Here is a 13,686-nt window from a genome sequence, read left to right as displayed (position 1 = left end):
GTCTTAATTGCATAAATTACAAGTCTTTTTTACAAATTTCAAAACTAGTCTAAAACCGCATAAACTAAACATAGAGTTTTTCTTTTTATATATATATATATATATATATATATATATATATATATATATATATATATATATATATATATATATATATATATATATATATATATATATATATATAGTGTCGGGGTGCGAACTAAAGTACGGTGCGAACTGTATTTAACCGATTAATTAAACCAATCCAAGCGTGCTTTATTATCTCTATACCTAGAACAAACAATTCAACAGTAATTTCGATCGCCTCCCATTGCAAACACCTGAATTTGATTACCTCCCACCACAAACAGTCGGCCTCCACTTCCACCGTCGGCCGCCACTTCCTCCACCGCTTCTGCCACCTAGATTCTCGTCGACGACGCTTCCCAACAACGGATTTCCGTTTATCATAGAAAAAAGGTTAGCTTCAATTCTTATTTTAATCTTTCAATCTGTTCAATTGTAAAGATTTAAGTAGTTTTATGAGAAATCATAAGATTATAATAAAAAAAGTTTGATATTTAGCTATGAATTCTAATAAAAAATTATGGTTTATAAAACTTGGTAATTACAAATTGGGTTTGTTATTGGTGAGTCATGTGCTTATACGAATATAAACCGAAAAATCGAAAATGTGCTCACACAAGTATAATTGCAGGTTGGAATCATACCTTGGCTAATTTTGTGCACTCGAGTGAGCAAGCTCTTCTAGACTTCCAATCACCACTCATACAAGTATAATTGCAGGTTGGAATCATATCTTAATGTCATGAGTTATTGTATTATCACAAGAATCACGGTCGGTTTGGTTCGGCACATAAGGCGACTTACAATCATCACTCTTCTAGACTTGTCAGAAACATTTTTTTAGCAATGCTAGAAGTGTCATGATTTGATTAGGCGTCCCGATTTCCCGTCCTAAGTATAGGATACCCATCCCTCTCGTTTGATCCCGTTATGTTGGTAGATACGAACCTTTAGTAGGCTAGATACACTCGCTTAAGTTGCTAGATACATACTTTTTACTTCGGAAAACTAGATCATTTTTACGAGTTAGATACATACCCTTAGCTAACTAGATACACTTTTTTAAGTTGTAAATACATACCTTTAGGTAGCTAGATACACTCCTATAAGCTAGATACACTCCTCTACCTTGCTAGATACATACCTCTACCTTACTAGATACACGCCTTTAACAAGTTAGATACACTTGTTTTCCTTACTAGATACACATCTCTAACAAGCTAGATACACGCCTCTACCTTGCTAGATACACGTCTTTAACAAATTAGATACACTTGTTTACCTTACTAGATGCACATCTCTAGCAAGCTAGAGACACTCCTTTACCTTGCTAGATACGGACCTTTACTTGCTAGAGGTATAACACAAATGAATGGTCAAAAGTTAGTCTCAACTTGGAAAGCTTGGCATGTCCAGCACAAGAAAAATGCATAATGAGTTAATGTTAGGCCCTGCTTAGTCTTTGTGCGCCTGCATTTGGTCGACTTGATGCAATGTCAACTAGTTCATTTGGGGTTTAGTCGATTAGTGGTACTAGTGTACTACTCATGACCTAAGGTTTGAAGTTGTTCGAACTTATGGCTCCCTTTGGAACATTTTTTTTAGTTTTATTTCTGATGCTTTTAGTTGGGATTTAAACTTGTGACACATTCATTAAGTCCGCGATCGGACAAATGTAATCACATCGATGCTCCATGACTCTTGCATAATTCCATTCTTTATATGTCGTCCCAATATAACTTTGGTGGTCAACGATATCAACTTTGATCGTTAAGTTCTCCAAGCATAAGAATAGATTCACTGAAAGATAAGCCTTAGTTGAATCATCAAAGCAAACGTCTTCATATAGTCATTTAAAAAATAAGTCCTAACTAATGTATATTGATACTCTGTATGTATTAAAGTTGATGCTTGTTGACCATTAGATGATTAAAGTGAAATGGGGACAATAGAAATGGAATTGAGGGAATATATAGTCTTTTCGATTTGCAAATTGCTGATAGTCATTCTATTTCTAGTTGTACTATATAATTCAGGAAGCTGAAATTTTCTCGACTATCCGTTGCCTGAGAATATAATTGTGCCTTTTTTCGGTTAACAGGTTGTTGAACCTAGTGACCACTGTTGCAGACATTTTGGTTATGAACGACCCTCACGTAAGTTCAGTGTGAAGCTGGGTATTCAGTCTTTGGATATGAATTAGATACGGAGTATATTACTTCATACTTCGTTTTTGGTGGCTCCCTCACAGAGGTATAACACAAATGAATGGTTTCCTGCAATGATTTGCATCCTCCTTTTCAACTCTCTGTATAGTACCGTCTCATCATAAGATGGTCATGCTCTATCCTGGTACACATACTTGCTGATTTGGTCTTTAGTCACCGTGTCCTGTTGGACAGCTTCTTAAGCACAGTCTAATATAATTGTACCTCCCTTTTTCTTACCAAGTGCTACAGTTTACTTGGATGGAGTGATCCGAGCAGAGGGAGGATGTAATCTCCCTTATTCCGATAGTATGTTAGGACAAAGGGTTAGTTTCTGAAGTGGTCTACTTGCAGTTTTCTAATTTGTTGTCATGTGAATGTCTGACAGGCGGTGTGCGATTTCATCATTGTTTGCGATTTCTTGGTGCATCTGCTAAACATAATCATAGTTTTAATATGATTACCTTCATTTCATCATAGTTTGCGATTTCTGAACACTGTAATTGGGTTAATTGGGTTGGAGTATCTTAATGAGATTAACAGTGTTCTTGGTGCATCTGCTAAACATAATCATAGTTTTAATCATAATCAAGGTATGAGAGTGTATGGAGGAGGATGTGACTATGGGGATGAATTGATTTCAGTTCATATAACAGTTTTATGATGAATCCTTAGTATTATGCTGCTTCCTACATGAACCAGCCCATCATGGCATCAGCTGATATGTTTCAGTACTAATTCAAGAACCTTCAAGGCATGTGAGAGCTTGTCCTTTCCACAATCAAAATTTAATTAAGCGATATAATGCGTGCATACGTTCGATTAATCTTCTTAATTTGGGTTTTAGTAGTTATTATGAATTGAATAAAGTAGCTTGTTGTGGGGATTAGTATATAAATTAAGGTTGAATGTATGTAAATGAGCCGTTATATTTTTGCAATATGTTATGTTCCTGGTTTATTAAGAAATTTGATTGATTTTAATGTATTATTTATTTGTTTGTGTTTATATATGTATTATGGAATCATGGTGTTTTGATTCTTTGGAAAGTATGAAGGATTTGTCAAAAGAAGAAAATGGAGGAGTAGGAATTCGGAATTTAGAAGCATGGAATCAAGCTCTTCTTTTCAAACAATTTTGGAGAGTTCATAACAACCCGCAACTTCTCCTTGCTCGAATGATCAAACCCCGATACTCCAAGGATTTGTTTGTCCCAGAGCATAAAGTCAAAAGCTGTAGACCGTCGTTTGCGTGGAATGGCATTTGTAAAGCAGCAATTAAATTTAAAGAAGGTATAGCATGGAAATTTTGTAATGGAACGAAAATCAACCTCATTTCTGATCGTTGGGTTAATGGCTCTCCCCCGAAGTTAAGGCAACAAATGACAGATAACAAAATTATGCCTGACCATATCACCTCCTCAGATGGCGCTTGGAATGTAAACGCTATTCAAAGACTCTTTCTGCCAGAAACAGTGAAGCAAATCTGTGCAATGGAACCACCAGTACTACCTGGTGATGATTTTCTATATTAGAAATACACAAGCAGTGGATTATATACTGTCTCATCGGGCTATAAGTTCCAGATCTCTTCTCACTTTTCGCCTCAAACCGATGTTCATCTCAAAACTAAATGGGCAATTCTCTGGTCTTTACCTTGCCAACCAAGACATCAAGTATTTTTCTGGAAGCTTTTACACGGCATTGTACCTACATCGTTATTGATAGCAAGACGTGGAATACCGGTCAGTGCTTTTTGTACTTTTGGCTGTGATGTAGAGGAAACAAATGAGCATCTCTTTCGATTTTGTCCAATTCCGGTAAGAATTTGGAAATGTGGCCTACTTGGAATTAATTGTGCAACAAACACCAACATTACACTGCAAGAATGGTTTTGGAATTTCGCAAATTATTTCATGAAAATGGACTCAAAAGGACAGGTTCGACTGAAGTACTTCCTTTTTACTTTCATAGCAATTTGGCGGCATCGAAATGATATACTTTCGCAAAGCGCAGCTGAATCCTGAGACAATCATGTATCATATTCGTATCCTTCTAGAGAAACATAGGAAAATTGATATGATTAGCCAGGAATTATATCCAGGTAAAACAGAGTCAGTGTCTTTTCTTGATCAGGTGGTCACTGAAACTCAAAGAGAATGGTGTTCGATTCAACATCTGGGCTCAAAGAGACAGAACTTCCCGTTCATCCTACCAGTTAAATGCTCCAGGCAATTTTGTCTACAAGAGCAACTGCAAGCCTTTCTTGTCGTATTCGTTATTGCAGGCATATGCTACAGCACTATATACTGCACTTTCCATAGCACAAGGATACAAGATGGGTTGAAGCAACTTTTGTTATACATAACCTTGCTCTTTTCAAACTACTGAAGTCGAAAACCACACCGCCGATTCATGTTCGACAAACTATAGGAATAAGATCTATTTTGAATAATTGTAGTCTATGGAACATATGTTTACCCCCTTGACATTTTGTATTTTCGTTGATGATATATGTTATTTCATTGTTGTCAAAAAAAAAAAGTGAAAATTAGAGATATGTATCTAGATAATTAGAGATATGTATCTAGCAAGTAAGAAGAGTGTATCTAGTTAGCTAGAGGTATGTATTTAGAAAGTTAGAGGAGTGTATCTAACTAGTTATGGGTATGTATCTAGCAAGTGAGAGGAGTGTATCTAGTTAGTTAGAGGTATGTATCTAGCAAGTTAGAGGAGTGTATCTAACTAGCTAGGGGTATGTATCTAGCTAGCAAGTTAGTGGAGTCTATCTAACTAGCTAGAGGTATGTATCTAGCATGCTAAAAGTTTGTATCTAACAACTCAATCGGATCAAACGAGAGGAACGGGTATCCTAAATTTAGGATAGAAAAAGAGTTTAGGATTGTATTAGACGGGTATCCTCTTTCTTCTTTGAAATGACTTTTAATTTTTACATTTGCATTTCTACGAAAATTTATATAAATGTTTATCGACTAGTGTCGGCCTGTTGCGAATAACTTTTGTATTGCATCTAATAAAAGTGAAACTCTTTATTATATTCACGGTTCATTACAAGTTAATCATACAACAAAAGGAGGACTAGCAAGTAGTACACCCTTTCAAATCTTGATTATAGTGAGAACTCGAAACCAAAGTTTAGGCTTTTTGTATGAATCATCCTCTTAAACAATTAATGACAACTATCGGAACTTCAATAGCTTCTAAAATCCGACCTTTTGTACAACAAAAATTCTACCATAACAAAATCTATTTGTAATGAGCCTAGGTACACAAGTCTCTTACTGTAGATACACGAGTCTCTTAATGTAGATACACAAATATACTTCATGTATCCATAAGAAACACCACCGCCGCCACACACAACATCCCTTCTTTATTCCAATCTTGTTTCCTAGCATCACCTTCGAATTTCAAACACGTGTCTACATTCCCCCCTTACGCACACTAACACATCTAGGTTTATTTTTCCAGAACCACAACCGTTTCGCTATTATACGGGAACTAACCAAAGATGTGAAAAATACTGATGAATAACTACAACTTGAAAAATGACATCACTATTATCTTCCATGTTTTCAACAGGACTATCTTGGATATATGTAGTCCTTTACACTGCTCCATGAGAAAATAAATATCCAGCACTTGGAGGATAAAGTTATTACTCTATATAAAGCAATTGCGATTTAGTTTGTTTACTTAACAACCAGATTTTATTTGGCACTGTCTACAATCCCAAAAATAATAATAAATACACTCTTTTATACTGCTAGATACACTCATTTACCTTGCTAAATACACTCCTTTAAATTGCTAGATACACATCTATGACATGCTAGATACACTCATTTACCTGCTAGATACACTTCTATGATATAATAAATACACTCTTCTACCTTTTTATATACACTCCTCCACTTTGCTAGGTGCACTCGTTTAAATTAGGTAATGTTAGTTTACATTTTCCGATTCTAATCAACTTCCATAAAATACAAAGTAAGGTAGATGAGCATTCTAGACAGCAAAAGCATAAAATTTAAGGAATTGCCTACTCAAAAGTTGATCTTAGACTTATCACGAGGCATACAAATGCTTGTGACAAATTACATCAAAATCAAGAAAACTAAAATGTAAACTTTTTGTAGTTCGTGTGACAGGAAATAGCTACTCTACCAGTGAAAAAACAATGAGTCAAGCAGCATATGTCATTTAACGGATCCAAGATAATGTCTCTGGAAATTGACTAAATCAGTACAGTCTCAGTTAGTCTCAATCAGTAGACATCAACAACCACCCTAAAGACGCCAGCGAGGAGCTGGCCACCGTCGCTTCCCATGTACATCTGCACGCCTATTCTCCCACTTTCCCTCACCGAATTCGCGCACCCCCAACAACCATTACCAGTCGAAATAAATAGATATGAACAACACGCTAACACATCTGCTAAATGATTAGTACAGTAATAAACAACTACCTCATTGATATTGTTTGTGATTTAGGCACTCTCATTGGTGACTAACATGATACAGATTGTACGGCTCATCTGTCTAATGTCTGAAACTTTACAATTCTCAGGTTCGTGGGATAATGTGTTTGAGGTTTCAGTAGGCCTGTATTTGGTCGGAACTGTCGTCTGGAATCTTTTTTCCACGGGTGAAAAGATCTTGGAGTAATCACTGACGCGTCTTCAATTCGGCTAAAATTTTGGTTCTATAAGCCCCAATGCTCTGATGTCTGAAGTAAAAGCCGGTGAAGGTCTTCACCAAGAAATCAGACAGAACATCCCATATGTAAATCCCTTGGCTCATTTACGACGATTACTGAAACTTCATGCAAGTTTAGGACACAGAGGAACGGAAAGAAATCAGACTTTTAAATGAGCAACACGCTAACACATCTGCTAAATGATTAACCACCCCTACATCGTCGCCGGCAGCAAACCAACATACAAACTAAAAGTAGAAGCTTTAATCGGGATAAGAGTGAAGATTTGTAACATGAGATCTAAAATATATGACGTCGAGTTTGTTATAATTATTGCTCCGACGACGAGAGACCTTGTTGTATAAATGGTGCGTCGATGCGACAGTGACAAGCTTGGATGGTCGGCTACAAGGCTGCGATAGATGGTGGTCGGTGATTTAGGATAAGATAGTACAGAGGATAAGGTCGGGTTAGGGATCGACGAAGATAGAGAGGAGCAGCAATCGACGCATCGCCGGCGACTTAGGTCCGTCGAGATGATGGTGGTAGCCGGCGGCCTCCACTGCCAGTAGATAGAGGTGTTGAGGTGAGAGGGAAAGTAGTTGGGAATAATTAATCAATGTCAGGGAGTGTGGTGAGTGAGAAAACGTTAGCCCGTGTTTATGTGTGTCTTGGTTTTAAGTTAGTTCGCACAGTTCGCACCGAACTTTAGGTTCGCACAGGATCCTATTTCTATATATATATATATATATAAATATAAATTTTTAAAATTCGGATTGGATTCAGATATTTGGTTTTAAGAAAATCACAATCCACATCCGATCCAGTTTATTCGGGAAAAACCGAATCGGATATCCAATTTAAATGTTATTCAGATTTTTTTTCGAATTTCGGATCGGATTCGAAAAAAAAACCGGATCGAATATTTTTTTGCTCAGACCTACTTAAAACCGGGTCTTTTCGTCCTCAAACGAGATCAACAAAAGCAGCCCACTTTGCGAATTCAGCCTCCAACCCGCCTACCATGACCCAAAAGCCGACAACCCAGGGCTCGAATCCCTTCCCTACTATCCCGCCTACATCCCCAAGCAAGAGATATCCCCAAAAGATCCCTCAAATCATCCGAAATATGATCTTCAAAACAGCTCCTCACACTTTCCTAAAAACCGATATTGCATCTATTCTAATCTCCTACGACTTTTACCTTAATTCTAACCCTTATAGCTCCCTCTTCTCCTCCCTATATATACTCCCCCAACCCTCACATAACCAACTAATGATCACATAAGAAGTCATCACGAAAACAAGAACAAACACCCAAAAAAACGTAGCTTAGAAACTCTACCTCACAGACCGTAACAGTCCACGACTAGCCCCTGATTACACCCTCATCGACCCTAGCATCGATTGGCCTAAACCAAAACGAATAGTACCATTACATTGTACTAACTGCAAACGACAAAACCATCTCAAGATCCATATATATACGTCTCCATAACCGCCCTCAAACACCCTCACAAAACCCTCTGTCACTATGTTTTTACCCAGAATACCCAAAAAACACCTCTGACCAGCGTATTTACAACACCCATCGACCACTCTTAAACATCTCTATAGCCGCCACTCCGTCAAACTTGCCGTATTACGCAATACCATATAGCAACCACAAAAAGCCTGACCCCAAAAAAATAGTATAGCAGCTTGAAAACCGTGGCTCAATGTGTCTAGTAGCATCCGTTTTAAAACAATTTCAAAGAGGTTCAATCGATTCCAAAACGCCCCAAATCAACAATTTGCATCCGAGATCTAATCCCGACTCGATTCCAAGTCTCATATATGTTGAGGGTGCATGAAACCCATCTCTTTCTCTCTTTATATAAGGGTCATATTTAAATAAGGATCATATTTACATAAGAGTCGTTATCAAAGTTTGTTCTTATATTTGATTTAAATCACCTTTTCTTAAAAATCCTAGTTTGATTTTAAAAGACGAATAGACAACATTGGATTTCTAATCGCAATAAGTTGTATAATGCATGCTTGCCACATTATAGCCCAACTTATAATTGTAGATTCCTTGGTTATATTCCCCTGTCTTCTTAAAAAAATGAGGTGCGTATGCTGTATGCACACAAAATAAGGTTGAAGTAATTCTAAACCGTGTACGTTCCCTATTGGCACACTTTTCAAGGCTCAATTAGTAGTTTAGACGTGTGATTTAGTCCAATTGTATATAGATCGACTTGTAAAATCATTGTTTATTTTTATTTTGTTTTAATGTCGAGTGGAATGTAATTAATTACATTATTGCCTCATTTTCTATATCGAGTCATTTGAGTCGGTTTTTTGCGAGATGCCCAAGTTGCAACACTTATCACTCCCCATCGCCTTTATTTCGCTCTTTTATTATTTTTTAATCAACGTCACATGCTAAACCACTTTGACAAGTTCAAATGTATCTAAATGGACTTAGAAACCAATTCACATGCATGCTAGGGTTTAAAATGATGTTTGTATTACATCCCCGTAGTAGTTATCACCTATTTTGAAAGACTATCGATTGACTTAGTAGATGCCGCTGATGTGTAGGCGGGGTTGGATGCCTGATTAAAGGGCTTCCTATCACGTATCTTCACCCCTTAGTCAATATGTTTGGTTTTCGGATCCTGATTCCAAATGGTTGCGAGAGTCATATATTAGAGTGATTTTGGACAAATCTAATAGCTTCAATTATTCTAAATCAAGTTTGCTTTAATTTGTGCTCTTTTAATTAGACGGTAAGTTGATTCAAACTGGTCTAAACTCTCACAAAGTTTGGTGGCGACTCCTCTAAATCGTTATTCCGATTAGTGTCCACTTAACTCTAGTTGTTATATTAGATAACCGAAGCCAAGCCGGCATGGCTTGTCCACACCCTGGGAGGTGGTGAAAGGTTTTATTAGAAAGATTTGGGCTAGCACTTAATGGTGTATTTTTAGCAAGGGAGAGTATATAATAAGCCTCTCATTGTTAGGGTTTAGAGTGAGAATATGGAACTAATAAAGGAGAAATCAAGGTGGTTCCAGTGTGAGTAAGGGCGGCTAATTGCTCGCCTCCCCTGGTGGATTAAATATTTGGAACTTTTAGTTAAAATTTTCGAAAATAATTTCGAGTGTACCTTATATCATTATTACTTTGCCCGCTAAACTTGAATGCGGGCTCCGCCACTAAATGATAGACATCCAACTTGTAATTATTCCTTAATATACAGTAATGCATATTTGGGATAATCTTGAAAAGATAACGCAAACTTGAGATTATTTATGGGGAATTCCCTTATTTTTATTGTCGTATACATATATAAATCTACTCGAAACGACTTTATTACAAATTTACAACCATATCGAATCTGTATCCAAGCTAGATTAACATGGCAATCGACATGGTAATGATGCGATGCACTTCGTCCAATAGAATTGAAATAACCACACTCGAACCAAGCTCTATCAAGGACCGATCCTTGCAGCAATCGAGCGAATACGACGTCTGCTCTGACGAATTTCAGCAAACTTAATCATCCAGAAGAAGATTAGTCGGAAAATCACAATCATGGCTATCAAGACAACAACATTAACCCACTTAGAGTAATTAACCTGAACTTGTAAAACATCCCTCAAGATCTCTTCACTGGTAAATACCCTACTTACCCCGCCTGTTTGATTATTTCCAGTAAAACTAAGTCCATCAAATTCACTTTTTAACAGCCCTTCGTAGACGTACGCACCGTACATAATATAGTACATGGGGTATTTCCAAAGAATCCGAGGTAAGTCATTCGGAAGTCTTAAGAAACCCGAAGTTAGAAAGACAAGGCCTTGTATTCCTGCACCGGTAGTGATGCCCATTAAGTAATCGGGTACTATACTCGCAATCATCATCATCAAGCTCTCGACAAGCGACATGCCAGTGTACAACATTAGTATGAAGTAGAGGAACTTGTCGAACCCTTTTTGTAAACCGGATATGTAATAGGCGAGCGAACCAGGAATAATTGAGATGATCATCAAGAAAGGGATGGATGATATTGTGTTGCTCATCACAAATGCACTTACTCCATAGTGTCCGTTTAATCTTTCTCGTCTAAATATCTGAATTTTTAATTGAAGAAAACAATTAGACCTTAACCAAAAGTTTAAACTGGTGGTTGAGATCCGATCATTCATCTAGTACCTTAATTCTTTTGAGCCTTAAAAGTAGTATATGAAAATAAAATAAATTGAAGAAAACGAAGTTAACAACATAACGTACTTTCATATCCTCGACAAAAGAGGGGAACCCGCCGATTGACATGAAAGTTAAGAATGAGCTAACGAAGCCAAATATTAATGCCCGAGCCTGCCAATAATATACATGAATGTAGTCCATTAATTAGTAAACCCAAAATTATGAGTTACCAAGGTTACGGTATGGTAATTTTACAATTAGAGAAAGTAATCGATCACCTGAATAGAAGAATACGAGTTACCAAGGGTATGGTAAATAGTCCCTATACACGTACAGACTACAACGTACATGAGAAGGCGAAGCTTGTAATAACCTTGATCCCGGTACATGTTCACTGTTGATCGTTTAGTGAGCACAATGCACTGAGTTACGAGTTTTGCTTGCTTTCTTCTCTCTAGCTGTGCTCCTTCCTATCATAATAGAAGACAAATTCAATGTAATTAGACTTTGGACACTTAATTAAATACTTCCTTCATCCTGATCATTTGTTTATCTATTCCAATATAGGGTGTCTTAGTCATTTGTCTACCTTCCTTGGTTCTTTTTTCAAAATCAAAGTAAACAAATGACTGGGACAGACGCGACGAAGTACATGAACGTTGTTTTGAATTTGGGGTTTCTTACATTCTCACGCATTGAGCGTACTTGCATTTGAACATTCGAGTACTCTAGTGAGGATTTGTATGAATCGCACAAAATGTTTATTGCTTCTTCAGTTCTCTTTATCCCTTCCTCTTCCTGTTGTAGAGCAACACCAAAACGAACAAAGGTGGTGTTAGATTTCCTCACTTTATTAAATTAAAACAAATAATTGTTGATGAAATTAATTAATCGGGCACTTACGGACTCAAAATCATTATTGATGGTTCGAAGGTAGTGATCAGATGGGTTCCTCATACTTGGGCATGGGAAGCCATTCGTTGTGAAAAACTGCAAAATACGAGTAAGTTCTAATAAACGGTTTTAAAATAAAACATTGTACTGGTCTTGCGCCTCATTTAATTAACACGAAAACAAAGACTCGCGCGAGAGTAATTTGAATTGAGATTACCGAATTGGCTGCAGAGGTATGACCAAAATAGACAAGCTTGCCATAAGAAAGAAGGCAAAGATTATGAAATAACTCGAAAACATCACTACTTGGTTGATGAATAGAAGCAACAACGGTAGTATGTTCATGTCGAGCGAGGTTGATAATGTTGCTCATGACATGATATGATGCAGCACTATCAAGTCCACTTGTAGGCTCATCCAAGAAAAGTAGACGAGGCCGGGTTAGAATCTCCATGCAAATGCTAACTCTCCGCCTTTGTCCACCGCTAATTCCAGATGTCGTCCGGCCTCCAATCATAGTGTCAATTGCGTTCTCGAGACCCATCATCTTTATGGCATTATTGGCTCTTTCCAACTTCTCTGTTTTTGGCATTGTTTCTGGGAGTTGGAGTAGAGCTGAGTAATACACCGCTTCTCTTACGGTTAGTGTTGTCATCAAGACATCGTCTTGTGTCACGTACGCCTATTTCAAATCACAAATTATTCTTGTTTAATACGACAATATCCAAACAGGTACCACAGAGTATATGATAAGGATAATTGTCTAGGTATAATGTAAAATGCCAAAATCTAAAGGAAGAGGATTTACTAACCGATGTCCCGAATGCAAGAACTTGATTTCGACCATTGATCAAAATCTCTCCACTTTGCGTCATATTTGAAAGCAATCGCCCTGTTTTAATTGAATATAAGCAATATAAATTCAAATAATCATAAAGAATGTACAAATTATACTCCTTTAGTAAAAATGAAATTCATATCTATATAACCGGCTTTTGGTAATAGTCGATTTAAAGAAAATAGTTGACGAATACATAATTTTGGCAAAAAATTTGAAATATGCATCATGACTAAAGAGTTGATACGTTCTTCATTCAATGCAGTTTCATACGTTTGATTAAATTACTCTTTAACTATATTGAAGAAACGCGTGGAAATAAAGTGAACGGAGGGAGTATCAATAATTACATGCGAGTTAATAATTAGTTCTAAGTAGATATGAGATAATGAAGTGACCTGCTAACGCATTCAAGAGGGTGGACTTGCCACTACCGGAAGGACCCATGATAGCCAACACCTTCCCGGGTTCTGCGTATCCGGTTAGCCCTTCCAATATCGTCGACTGCCTCAACTTATCGGTGGTGTGAGCATGTCGTGCCGTCACATAGAGGTCACTCCATGTCAAGAATGCACCCTCAAAATGAGCTTCAAGATTATTGTGGTCATTTTGATGTGAAGGCTCATTTATTTCTATTTCCACAATATCCATTTTATTTTTGTATTTGTTAGATTATTTTTGATACTCCATTGCCATACGAATCATTCGTATATATAGGAACATATTGAGCATGAATGACATGAAAATTATTTAAATA

The 13,686-nt window shown here is 37.1% G+C and overlaps 1 protein-coding gene and 1 long non-coding RNA gene across 2 annotated transcripts; one reads left to right on the top strand and one right to left on the bottom strand.

Moving 5' to 3' along the window:
• Window positions 1–238: 238 nt before the first annotated feature.
• LOC141596510 (uncharacterized) lies at window positions 239–4,830 on the top strand. The gene is made up of 3 exons (XR_012522494.1): window positions 239–459; window positions 698–786; window positions 2,168–4,830. It is a non-coding gene; the product is annotated as an uncharacterized LOC141596510 (long non-coding RNA).
• Window positions 4,831–10,479: 5,649 nt separating this feature from the next.
• LOC141594781 (ABC transporter G family member 1-like) lies at window positions 10,480–13,580 on the bottom strand. Its single transcript, XM_074414771.1, has 8 exons — window positions 13,328–13,580; window positions 12,904–12,983; window positions 12,309–12,773; window positions 12,101–12,187; window positions 11,882–11,995; window positions 11,476–11,667; window positions 11,282–11,368; window positions 10,480–11,121 (listed from the first exon to the last, which is right to left on the bottom strand). Exons 1-8 carry the CDS (start codon window positions 13,578–13,580, stop codon window positions 10,480–10,482), a joined length of 1,920 nt encoding a protein of 639 aa, XP_074270872.1.
• Window positions 13,581–13,686: the final 106 nt, after the last annotated feature.

This window comes from Silene latifolia, chromosome 8 (assembly GCF_048544455.1).
Source record: "Silene latifolia isolate original U9 population chromosome 8, ASM4854445v1, whole genome shotgun sequence".
NCBI lineage: Eukaryota > Viridiplantae > Streptophyta > Magnoliopsida > Caryophyllales > Caryophyllaceae > Silene > Silene latifolia.
Note: the sequence above shows the minus strand (reverse complement) of the source record. Positions and strands in the feature narration are given on the sequence as shown.